We start from the raw sequence: 13,689 nt of genomic DNA on the forward strand, positions 1-13,689 counted from the left end.
CAAGATCTGCTAAAGCGGTTTGGGATGAAGGACGCCAAGCCCGCAAAGACTCCGATGGGGACCGACGGACACACCGACCTCAACAAAGGAGGTAAGTCCGTTGATCAAAAAGCATACCGGTCAATGATAGGTTCTTTGCTTTACTTATGTGCTAGTAGACCGGATATTATGCTTAGCGTGTGCATGTGTGCTAGATTTCAATCCGATCCTAAGGAGTGTCACTTAGTGGCGGTGAAGCGAATTCTTAGATATTTGGTTGCTACGCCTTGCTTCGGGCTCTGGTATCCAAAGGGGTCTACCTTTGACTTAGTTGGATACTCAGACTCCGACTATGCTGGATGTAAGGTCGATAGGAAGAGTACATCGGGGACGTGCCAATTCTTAGGAAGGTCCCTGGTGTCATGGAATTCTAAGAAACAAACATCCGTTGCCCTATCCACCGCTGAGGCCGAGTACGTTGCCGCAGGTCAGTGTTGCGCGCAACTACTTTGGATGAGGCAAACCCTCCGGGACTTTGGCTACAATCTGAGCAAAGTCCCACTCCTATGTGACAATGAGAGTGCTATCCGCATGGCGGAGAATCCTGTTGAACACAGCCGCACAAAGCACATAGACATCCGGCATCACTTTTTGAGAGACCACCAGCAAAAGGGAGATATCGAAGTGTTTCATGTTAGCACCGAGAACCAGCTAGCCGATATCTTTACCAAGCCTCTAGATGAGAAGACCTTTTGCAGGCTGCGTAGTGAGCTAAATGTCTTAGATTCGCGGAACTTGGATTGAATTGTAGCATACATGTGTTTATGCATTTGATCAGGTTCATTCTGCATTTTGTTGCTTATTGTGGTGCTCAAGTTGTACAAACCCTCCCTGGACCTCACAAGTCCGTTGCAAAGTGATGCACATGTTTAGGGGGAGATGTGTTACAACTTGACCCTTTGAGACTAACCTTGTGCTTGAGTTTGATAATTTAGTCTCGAAGGAGGATTGAAAAGGAAAAGGTGGACTTGGACCATGAAAGACTTCCACTGCACTCCGATGAGAGGGTAACTAATTCCAAGTTCATCTCATGAAATCTTATTGCCATTTGCTCTTAATTGAAGACTTTGGTGAGGCAATGGGGTTAACGGGCCAAGAATGATCCCGTTTTGGTGCTTGATGCCAAAGGGGGAGAAAATAAAGGCCAAAGTGATAAATGGATCAGCTACCACTTGAGAGATTTTGAAAATAGTAGAATAGAGTTTTTGTTTTGTCAAAAGCTTTTATTGTCTCTTATTGTCTCTATTTTCAAAAGTTGGCTTCTTGTGGGGAGAAGTGTTGATTATGGGAAAAAGGGGGAGTTTTTGAAATCTTTGATCAATCTCTTTTGGAATGACTCTCTTTATACTTCAACATGTGTGTTTGACTTAGAGATAGAGATTTGAGTTTGATTTGCAAAAACAAACCAAGTGGTGGCAAAGGATGATCCATATATGCCAAAATTGAATAAAACTTAAATTTATTTTATTTGAAGTGAGTTTGCACTTGTTCTAGTTGCTTTATGTTGTGTTGGCATAAATCACCAAAAAGGGGGAGATTGAAAGGGAAATGTGCCCTTGGGCCATTTCTATGTATTTTGGTGATTGAGTGCCAACACATGTGCTTAATTGGGAATTTATGTACATGGATGAACAAGGTGAAAATCATGAAGTAAAGGTATGTTTCTAAGCCTTAGTACATTGGTTTTAAGTACTAATATATCTGTCTAAGTGTTAGAAACAGAAAGAAGAAGAATAGAGAAAAGGAGAAGGGACTTGGCTGTGTGCTGCCAAGACCCAGCTCGGTCTGGAGCACCGGACTGTCCGGTGTGCACCGGACAGTGTCCGGTGTGCCAGGCTGGCGCGACTCGAACTGACCGCTCTCGGGAAATTGGCCGGCGGCGTACGGCTAAAATTCACCGGACTGTCCGGTGTGCACCGGACTGTCCGGTGAGCCAACGGTCGGCCAGGGCCAACGGTCGGCCGCGCAATCCGCGCGGGACACGTGGCCGAGCCAACGGTCGGAAGACGGCACCGGACTGTCCGGTGTGCACCGGACATGTCCGGTGCGCCAACAGAGCCAGATCTGCCAACGGTCTGCAACGGTCGTCTTCGCCGTTTAAGGAAACAAATCGGGCACCGGACAGTGTCCGGTGTGCACCGGACTGTCCGGTGCCCCCGACGACAGAAGGCAAAGATGGCCTTCCGGATTTGCTCTCAACTGCTCCTAGCTGCCTTGGGGCTATAAAAGGAGCCCCTAGGCGCATGGAGGATACACACAAGCAACCTTTGAGCATTCTTGATCATCCACACTAAGTCTCTGCGCATTCGTTTGTGTTTCTAAGTGATTCGAGCTCTGTTCTAAGTGAGAACTCTGAGATAGTCTTGTGAGCTCGATTCTTGGCCGTGTGTGTGCGCTTTTGCTGTGGATTTGTGTGTGTTGCTTCCCTCCCTTACTCTGTGTTTCATTTGTGATCATATACTTGTAAGGGCAAGAGACTCCAATTTGTGGAGATTCCTTGCAAACGGGATAGTGAAAGGAAAACAAAACACCGTGGTATTCAAGTGGGTCTTTGGACCGCTTGAGAGGGGTTGATTGCAACCCTCGTCCGTTGGGACGCCACAACGTGGAGTAGGCAAGCGTTGGTCTTGGCCGAACCACGGGATAAAACCACTGTGTCACTCTGTGCTTGATTCTCTTGTGGTACTGTGTTTTGTTGAGATTGTTGAGACTTCACCTTAGCCACTTGGCAATAATCGTGCTAACACTTAACAAGTTTTTGTGGCTTAAGTTTGAAGTTTTTACAGGATCACCTATTCACCCCCCCCTCTAGGTGCTCTCAGATCTTACTAAACTTCTTACGCTCTTGGCGTTTAGAAGTTACGGAGGGTGCATCGGAGTCGGAGGTCGATGTTGATGAAGTGTCGATCTCGTAGTAGACCACCTTCCTCATCCTCTTTTGCTTGTCCCCACTCCGACGCGGCTTGTGGGAAGAAGATTTTTCCTTCTTCTCTTTGTGGTGAGAAGAAGATTTCTTCTCCTTCCCTTTGTTGGAGGAGATCTTCTTCTTCTCCTTCCTCTTGGTGCGGGACTCTTCCGATGAAGTGCTCCCGTGGCTTGTAGTGGGCTTTTCGCCGATCTCCATCTCCTTCTTGGCGTGATCTCCCGACATTACTTCGAGCGGTTAGACTCTAATGAAGCACCACCTTTGATACCAATTGAAAGTCGCCTAGAGGGGGGGTGAATAGGGCGAAACTGAAATTTACAAATGCAAACACAACTACAAGCCGGGTTAGCGTTAGAAATAAAGAAGCAAGTCTGCGAGAGAGGGCGCAAAATAAATCCCAGGCGAATAAGAAAGTGAGACACGGAGATTTGTTTTACCGAGGTTCGGTTCTTGCAAACCTACTCCCCGTTGAGGAGGCCACAAAGGCCGGGTCTCTTTCAACCCTTCCCTCTCTCAAACGATCCACGGATCGAGTGAGCTTTCTCTTCTCAATCACTTGGAACACAAAGTTCCCACAAGGACCACCACAAGTTTGGTGTCTCTTGCCTCAATTACAAGTGAGTTTGATCGCAATGAAAGAATCAAGAAGGAAGAAAGCAATCCAAGCGCAAGAGCTCGAAAGAACACAAGCAAATCACTCTCTCTAATCACTATGGCGTTGTGTGGAATTTGGAGAGGATTTGATCTCTTTGATGTGTCTAGAATTGAATGCTAGAGCTCTTGTAGTAGTTGGGAAGTGGAAAACTTGGATGCAATGAATGGTGGGGTGGTTGGGGTATTTATAGCCCCAACCACCAAAAGTGGCCGTTGGGAGGCTGTCTGTTCGATGGCGCACCGGACAGTCCGGTGCACACCGGACATGTCCGGTGCCCCCGCCACGTCATCAATGCCGTTGGATTCTGACCGTTGGAGTTCTGACTTGTGGGCCCGCCTTGATGTCCGGTGGCGCACCGGACATGCACTGTTCACTGTCCGGTGCGCCAGTATGGGCACGCCTGACTTCTGCGCGCGCTGCGCGCGCATTTATTGCTCTGCAGGTAGCCGTTGGCGCCGACTAGTCGTTGCTCTGGAGTCGCATCGGACAGTCCGGTGCACACCGGACAGTCCGGTGAATTATAGCGGACTAGCCGTTGGAGTTTCCCGAAGCTGGCGAGTTCCTGAGGCTGATCTTCCTTGGCGCACCGGACACTGTCCGGTGTACACCGGACAGTCCGGTGAATTATAGCGCGAGAGCCTCTGGAAATTCCCGAAGGTGGCGAGTTCGAGTTGAAGTCCTCTGGTGCACCGGACACTGTCCGGTAGTGCACCGGACATTGTCCGGTGTACACCGGACAGTCCGGTGCTCCCAGACCAGAGGGCCTTCGGTTCCCACTTTGCTCCTTTGTTGAATCCAAAACTTGGTCTTTTTATTGGCTGAGTGTGAACCTTTTACACCTGTGAAATCTATATACTTGGGCAAACTAGTTAGTCCAATTGTTTATGTTGGGCAATTCAACCACCAAAATTATAGGAACTAGGTGTAAGCCTAATTCCCTTTCAATGACAATGGGTCGAGGTCGGGTCTGGTAGAGCTAGGGTTGGGCATTCCATTTTTTAAACTTCGGTTCGGTTTTATAAAACTTCAGTTTTCTAAACACTAGAAACCGGTCGGTTTTCTAGAAAATGAAAAACCGAGAAGTTCAGTTTCAGTTTTTTACTTCGGTTTATCGATAAAAACTGAATAACAAACTTATATTCAAGACAATATATATAACAAGTTTACATTATAGATGTCCAAATGGGTGGGCAGTGCCGGCACGGCCCGAGCACGGCTAGGCCCGACACGGATTAGGACCGTGCCGGCCCGGCCCGGATTAGTTAGCGGGTCGTGCCGTGCCGGCCCACGGGCCTCAAGCGAGGCCCAAACACGGCCCGCTAGTTTAATAATCGTGTCGGGCCGGCCGACGATCCGACGGGTCTAACGGGCCCATAACAATATATGACGTTTAAATGATAAAAATATCCTAAAAATATGCATTTTGAGGGTTTAAACCATATTTATTAGCTCTAAACATTTATTTATACCCACATAACCAACAAAAAATATATGTTTCTTGTGTTTTATACTCTATATTCAAATATAATATATGTATTTATACAAAAAATAGAAAAAAATATAAAATCGGGTCGTGCCGGGCCTAGCCCGTCGTGCCACGCCTTCGGACCAGGCACGGGCCCGGTTCACTACGTGTCGTGCCGGGTTCGTGCCGGGCCAAATCTGTGCCGGGTTTCGGACTGCCCGACAAGACCGGTCCGTTTGGACATCTATAGTTTACATGATAGATTACACATAATTTTAAAAAGTAAAAATTATATATATACAAATATTTAGAGATACATAATACATCACATACAAATAAGTGAATAACAATCTAATTGTATCACACATTTAGTTCACATAATTGAATAGTCAAATTTGAGAATTGATAAAGTTTGGTATTCGATTTTTCGGTATTTCAGTTCGGTATATTGTAAAAAAGGTAGAATTGTGCACAAAGAGGTTCAAACCTTGGTTTGTTCTATATTCATATTCACCTGACCAACCGAACACATATATTTTTTGTGTTTTGTTGAAACAAAGTCTATTAATATGATATATAAAAAACCGTAGCAATGTACGGGTATACGATGGAAATTTATTTACTTGTCTACAAATTTGGTATAATTGTATGACGCTAACAAATAGAAAGCGGGAAGAATCCACGTAGGATATTGGATCTGAGATGCAAGCCTATGGAAATGGGAATACATCGATTTGTGGAATGACTCAGCACACGAATGTTGAAAGCGACACGCATGCAATCCGCAATTAGCAAACAAGAGCCTTCCCAGCTAGGGGCACATGCATGTTTACTTTCAACTTTTGTCGTCTTGACATGAGGTTTTGTCGTTAACCTTTTACATGAAACAATGAATTAGATATCATGTCACGATCTCAGCAACAGTCAAAAAAAACCTGCACCTGCACAAGTCTCACAGCGTGGCGTGCTCGATTTGTTTTCTACATCCCTAAACGACACCCAACACTAAAGTGTCTATTAAAAGTTAACTAGTCGAATGCCCGTGCGTTGCGACGGCTAACAACAATACCCACGTAAACAATCCACCAAAAAAATCTCAAGATTGTTTATTGATTATCCCCGCTCTCCGTATAATATTTTTTGATTTAGCTAACTGTTGTTATTGTTTACTCCATCCAATGTGTCTTGGTACAACACGACCAATGAAGTGAGTGATTAGAAGAAAGTTCACAACGACTGACTAAACGAACAGAGATTATATAATGACATAATTCCACCATACAAGACCAAATAAGAGAAAGTTTGTGAGCTCAAGTTCTAAAATAAGTCATATGAACTCAAACTTATAAAAAAATAGATCAAAATATGGAGTGGTTGCTAAAGTCAGGCATCAATAAAAACTGGATGTGCTCTATCTAAATTATGCTACTTCGTCCAACTCGGTGTCATTCCTCAGTGACTCAATCAAAGCTAGAACCGCAGATGACTCAAGCATCCAACCTAAGCTTTTCGGGTGTGTTGAGAGGTTGAACAATACCATGACTGTGTCTTTTTGTCCCTGGGTGTCCCTTTGGTCATCATAGACGCAAGCTCCTCCACAGCCCCTGGCTCATTCATTATTTTTTTCTTATAATCATGGACTATAGATAAACTGAATAGCATATTTGTAGCATTCTCCTTGGCCTCTGTTGCTAAATCATTCTTCAACACACTGACGATAAAATGGAGTAATCATCTTGTTCCATAATCTGTCTTTGTTCGGCTCAAAGATTGATAGATTGAGCAAAGCAGACACTGTGTTCTCCTACGCCATCCAATCGGATGACAGCAGCAGCCTGCATAGCAATGGTATCGCGCCCAACTCAGCAAGGAACATCCGATTTTGCTTCTCAGTCTTTGCCAGCAACCGGATTTCCCTAGCTACGACTGGCTTTGCATGCATTATCGGATCCCTCCATCAGCGTCTTCACCAAAATCCTTGTTGTGGCTTTGTTTGCCTCAATTGATGCCTTGCTGCTGCACGACGTTTCAATCATCCTTTTCGTTGCTCTCATGCAAATCAAATAAAAATTAGGACTAATTTTTTTTGTAAAGGGAAGCACATAGATAGAATGGGACATCTTGGTTATTTTCTCTGTAGAGGGCGATGTGGCCCTTTTATCTCTTATTCCTATGAAGTTTGCATCATCTAAAGTTTGAAACCTCTTACGACGTTTTTAGATTGGGTAATAGCTAACTCTTTTGTGGCAGTCCGAGTATGCATTGGTTTTGTTGTCTTAATATCTAAAATGATTTATTGTAAACACAGTTGAACATGAAAATTAGCAAATCAATAATGGTAGAGAGATAGATGCATTCAAGCATTCTTTCTTTCTTTTATTCAGATTGGCATACATGTATTTTTTTTTGAAAAGCATGGAGGACCATACCAACAGTATTAAACTTAGTTATTTGTTGATATATGAAAATATCAAAGGTCAAACTAACCGAAGCATAACAAAAACAAACAAATGGAACCCATTTTGGTACAAAGGTTGGCCTTCTTAAGGTTAAGTGCAATGGAAACTTTCTTGACACCATGATTATTTGTGACAAAGAATAGGACGCACTTATTTCTTGAAGTGGGTCTCGATGTGTTTGCAAATAGTTGGATCACAGAGTCACTGCCATTCAGCACCAGTGGAACACCGGGCCCATAAGCACTCCATTCCTTGAATGATTCCCAAAGATCTTCGAGTCATAAAGAAAGTTGTGAATCCATAACAACAACACCTCGTCACATCCTTAGGCTTGTCTGTAGTGGAAAAAAATTGAAGCTAGTCAGCAACACAAAATCAAGCCGGTTCTCTAAAACAGGAATGATATTTCAACCAAAGAATAAAAATTGTCACGAATAAAGAATATAGTAGTACAAACATTATTACTGCATACATGATAAGAAACAAACAACATCATTCAAATCGTGGTTTATTTATTTGACAGAGATCACTTCACATAAATATATAATCTAGAGAGTAGAGACAACAACAGATATGCATACAAGTAATTACATGGGAGTGCAAACACAGTTATAACAAGCAGTCAAGCACAACAATTAAGAATCTGACAATTATGGTAATCTTTGTTTTATACCAAAGGAAGATTTCAGGGTTTTCGATACATAACCAGTAGAGGAATCCAAGGTTGGTAGGTGTGTATGCACTTGTACTCGCTTCAGATCCGAATGCCGGCAAAACCAAAAACTTTGACTGCAACCTCCCGCTACTGACGGAATCAGTTATTGTTCATTTTGATCAGATCCAACAGAAGCTAGCACATAGCAGTCAATCACAAAACTTTGACTATAACCTTCCTCGACTGACGGAACTCAATGGCCTCGTAACTCACCACCATACAGCAGATGCTAGCACATATCAATCAATCGCAAAACAATAGCAAACTTGGATTGACATTTCATCGAACACCTAGACTACATGCAGCGACAACATAAAGCAACAAGCGGGATACTCTACCTTGACGTGGTTCTTGTAGTAGCCCATGACAATGGAGCTATTAAAGAAACATGGCCTCGTCGTAGATGGCAGGCGCCACCTGCAGCGGCTTGTCCCCACCGTCGTTGAACGCTCAGGTCTGCGCATGATCCCGGGTTGGCTATGGCTCCTCCACCGCCACAACACGTCCACGGGGTCGTCCTTCCCCACGTCCGCGCCGCCTAGATCGAGGAGGAGCGAAGGCAGGGAGTAGGCGACGCTAGGGCTAGCAGGTGGGCGCGAAGGTGGAGATGGAGCAGAGGCTGTGGGAGATTGCAAGGGAGGCGTGTGGGTCTAGGCGATGTGTGGCAGTTGGTGGCAGTTGTGGGATGCGTGGGACAGCGGCGACGGCTGCGGGAGAAGAATCTACTCACTTCTAATCAAACTTGCAAATCTCCTCGACAATCCTCCCACACATCTCAGTTAGCAGTGCGGCGACCAGCGACTCAAACAGTGTCACCGTATCTGGAGATCCAAAACAATCAAATCACATCAGGAGCCACGCATCGGAGGAAGAGGGGGAGAGAAGAGGATCTCCATACCTATTGGAGCTCAACGCGCTACTGGCCCGCGGGGCTGGCTCAATGCGGCAGGTGTGGGGCGAGGGAGCCTGGGTTGATGGCGTGGTGGCTGTGCGCGGGGATCAGCGAGAGAGGAGGTATGGCGTGAGAGAGGCTAGGGTTTTGCGTGCGGTTGAGATAAGGAGGGAGGCGTGGGATGAGGGACTGCGGGTTAACCCGAGAAAAACTGAGGGTGATTTTTGTAAAAAAATGACGCACGACAACCGTTGAAACTGGTGCTTTAAGTATAGTATAGAAGTATAGATTAATGGTGGTAGTGGTAGCAATGGAGTAGCTCTGTAGCTATCTTGTACCCATCAGGCTCACATTGCATTCTCCGTTCTTCTTCTGTTAACAAGTCGTGTCCCTTTCTCTACACACACAAAAAAAAGCGTGACAAGAACTCGCATTTGGTACATGGCACACACTGCCGGGATTACCATTTCGTCCATACGCTTTGTGACTAACCATGGAATGTGACAGGACCCCTGCAGTCACGTCTTTCCCAAAGCATACTTCAGGGCGAAGCTTCTGCCGCTCTTCGACTTCTCAACGATTTCGCCATCTGAAAGTCACTGGTAGCAGGTGGTCATTGAAAACCCCCTGCTCTCTGAACAAATAGCAAAACGTTTCAGCATTTTCCAATTTCCACCATCCAGCCTTCAGTTGCAAGGTTATACACTCCAATGGTCCTGGCATTAGTTGCCCAGTAGCAAACCATTGCATTAGCATGTCAGCATCAGCAGTTAACAGACACAGATTTTGAAGCACAGTGCCAGAATTCAGGGAGCTTGTTAGTCGGTCCATTTTCCAGATGTACATATCAAGGCATCATGCTTCGACAAAAACGTGCAGCTGAAAGCATAGCCCCACACAAGCAAGTCTCAAGAAGTGACAAAAAGAGAGAGCAAAAAAACCCTATGTATACAGCTATACTTGTGATATCCAACAGGAGCACGGGTATTCGCTACGAAAATACACCAGGTGCCACCCTGCGAGTTCATTTACATATGTATATGGTCTATGTGAACACCGGCCCGGCATAGCGGGCAGGACGCGTGCCGGAGGAGCCAACTGTCGATGCACCGCACGTGGAATATGTGTTGGCACTGAGGCAGGGCCCTCACGAATTGCCGTGCTCCGAAATCCTGTTATCATCAATTTACCATGTCATCAGTACAAGACAAGGAGCTAGATGCTCTTGTGTATCAAGAGCTATATAGAGTACAGCATGTCCGAATCACACCGACCTGGAGGCAGACTGGGCAGCAGCTGCTATCAGTTTCCTGATCACAGTTGCTAGCAGCACTGAACCTCGTCTTTGGGATCCTATCAATCAAATCCCTTGACATGCCTCCTGTACTGCCGGTTTCGAAAAGGTCACTGTTGTCGATGAACGGTGTGCTCATTAGACTCATCTGCATAACACAGACCATTGATCAGACCCAAGTATTAGCAGAGGCAACTCGAAGTCGCAATCACTGCAACGCTGCAAATCGACATGAAATGAAACATGGCTGTTGTAGCTTCTAGTTACTATCTGGTCCTATGCAAGCAGGCGAAGCATGTGCATAAGAAAAATATTTGTCTGGTTCTATGAGATCACAAGAGTGACTACAGCATTTCTGGTTTGCTGTCCAGGCAGGTTTGCCTGCCAAGCAATCTTCACAGGCCATTGGATTTCGTTGCCTGACAGCCAGGATCACTGCCTGGCAGGCAAAATACCTGCCAGGCCATGAACCAAACAGGCCCTGATTACCTGAGAATCAGCTGACCGAACGTAAAATCCATGGCAACCAACAGTTGCTTTCAGACACTACCTCCCATATCTGTTACACATCCATATTTTAGGTCCTGTAGTTAAAATGTTTATGGGGTTGATCTCTAGCACCGAAATGCAGATCTAGATATTTCTATGACTGCAAACTTCTTCTAGCAGGGAGTATGGAGCACATTATTATCCACATAGCCATTTAATGCAGAGATACCCATACACCATTAATCCTATGGTCCAAAAATATTTCTCGCATTAATTGTTCGCTAGATTTATTTTTCTAAAAAGAAACAGCTGCTAGTTGGGTACCTACAACTTGAGGGTACTAAGTAGCCTGTACCTGGCTTTGCACTGCACGCTGTAGCGCTGGACTGACTTTCTCCCACACAATTCTTCCGCTGAAGAGGCTCGAGATGATGTCCAGCTGAGAGAACCGATGCAGGCCAAAAGTTAGAACAGATACTGATGAAGTAAAACTTCAATGCACACGGCAGCAGAACATCGTGTTGGTATTGTCATTAGAGAAGCAACTAACTTAGCAGATGACATAATTTGATCGTCAAGCAGAAAAGGCTCAGCAGAACATCTTGAGTTGATGCCAATTGCTTGTCTAGTTATCTTTTTCCTTTTTTTAAATAAAAGAAAAGCTTATGCAAGTCGACAAACAGGGAAGTATGGTGGACACTAGATTAGGTATATGAAAATGATCTTTCACCTCTGGTGAGGAGAAAATAGGCCACTAGATTCTTCCACTCACCACAAAGAGAATGCTGTATTTTCCTGAATGGCTGGACCTCCAAATCTCGATGCAGGACTCAACAGCCTCTATGGAGAAGACTGCTCCAGAAACTGCTCCAACACCAGCCCCGCGGAACATGCCGCTTTCGGTAGACATCCCCATGAAGGCACCAATGAAGATTCCGACGAGTGAGCCCACTGCAGCCAGCACAAACAAATAACGATCAAAACAAGAACAAGCGAAAATTAAATTTACCATTTACGGTAGCGTTGCACACAAGATCAATTGGTCAGCATATAGAACAATCCCGTGGAACAAAGAAAAGAAAGAATCTTTATGAAACCTAGTGCGACAAAGAGTACTGCTACAAGCTTGCTCACAACTCACAAGACAAGCCGGCGTTCCTGAAAGTGGCAAGGAACCTACAAGATTTTTTGTTGCAAAATTGAATTCGTTCCCAAAGCAGCACGGAACAGTCCGGCGTTCCTGAAAGTCCCGAGATTAAACTACCCCGGTTTCCCGAGGGACGAACCCACGGATCCCGCAGCGACCAACCACCGAATTGAATCCAGGTCAGAGACCAGAATCGAGCAACAATGGAAGAGAACATCCCCCCCAAATGATCAAACGGTGGCTCGGGCAACGTACCGACGGCGAAGATGCAGGTGAGCAGCGCGCCGATCGCCCACCCGGCGGCCCGCGCGGCGGCGGCGGCGTTCCCGGCGCACGCCCGCCGCAGCGCGTCAAAGCGGCAGCAGGGGCCGGGAGCAGCGGCGGCCCGGCGAGAAGAGGAGGGGGGAGGCACCGGGTCCATCTCTGCAACGAGCGAGCTCGATCAATCCGGGGAGCGAGCCGAGCATGCTAGGGGGTATAGAGAGGGGACGGCCGCGCGCGTGTATATATATATGAGGCCGAGGCCCGAGGCCCCGGAAACCGGAACCGGAAGGTGCCGCGCCCGCCCAAGCGGGAAGGAGGAGCAGCGAGGGAGAAATCTTGAGGGTTAAGCCGGAAGGGGGCGAGATGAGACGAGACGACAAAGGGGATAGCGAGGGAGCGGCCATTAATGCGAGGGGAAAGAGAAGAGAGGGGGGTGGCGTCACGGCCACGGGAAAGCTGGCGGAGGCGGGGATGAGCGGCCGCCGGCCGCCGTTTTCACTTTCCTCGGCCTCGTGGACGGGCCAGGCGCCGAGCGCCGTAGCGGGTGGGCCTGGTCAGGGGCTGGCTCGGTCTGGTCGTGCGGCCGAGTTTGGGGTCCACGACCGATGACCGTGCATAAATTGTTTTTTTTTTTTGCTTCCCGTACTAATAATAACGGACAAATTCGTTAGCACTATATAATTGCAATATTTTAGTAATCATGTAATCTTCTAACTGTAGCCGCTTCTAGTTTCTGATTTTTTTTGTTCATAATTATCATCACACACGTAGTCTTTTTGTCGCGGTTGAAGTAATCTCCATTTGAACACACGCATTCGTGCATGATATATCCACCAAACTTCACGGTGATTTGCCTAGTGCTGGGAATTGGGCCGTGCCGGGCCGGCCCGGCCCAAGCCCATCGTGCTTCGTGCCAAACGGGTTCGGGCCAAGAAAGCCCAAACAATTTTTGGGCCGTGCCGTGCCAGCCCGAAGTGTAAAAACAGTGGCCCAGCCCGGCCTTGAACCACGTCGTGCCTTCGTTGGGCCGTGCCGGCCCAAGCCCGGCCCGTATATTTGACCACATAAAATCAAAATATTATAACCATATAAAGTGCATATCTTACTAAATTAAAGATATTATACAATTATAGCATCATTTAACCACATAAATTCTAAATATAACAACAATATAAAGTCAATATCTTACTAAATTAAAGAGATTAAACAGATTGGGCTTAATTGGGCCGTGCCGGCCCAAGCCCGGCCCATCTATGCGTGCCGTGCTGGGGGCCCGACGGGTCGGAATTTGAGACCCGGCCCAGGCCCGCCTTCGGGCCGTGCTAGCCCGGCCCATTTTATATC

General features: G+C 46.4%; 1 protein-coding gene across 1 annotated transcript; it reads right to left on the reverse strand.

Annotated features, from left to right (window-relative positions):
- Positions 1–9,939: 9,939 nt before the first annotated feature.
- Positions 9,940–12,797, reverse strand: LOC100280415 (uncharacterized). The gene is given in 5 exon segments (NM_001153338.1): positions 9,940–10,323; positions 10,426–10,593; positions 11,290–11,373; positions 11,707–11,885; positions 12,337–12,797. Coding segments are annotated over 5 exon segments (741 nt in total). The 5' UTR covers positions 12,503–12,797; the 3' UTR covers positions 9,940–10,179.
- Between the last annotated feature and the right edge of the window lie 892 nt (positions 12,798–13,689).

This window comes from Zea mays, chromosome 2, assembly GCF_902167145.1.
Source record: "Zea mays cultivar B73 chromosome 2, Zm-B73-REFERENCE-NAM-5.0, whole genome shotgun sequence".
Lineage (NCBI taxonomy): Eukaryota > Viridiplantae > Streptophyta > Magnoliopsida > Poales > Poaceae > Zea > Zea mays.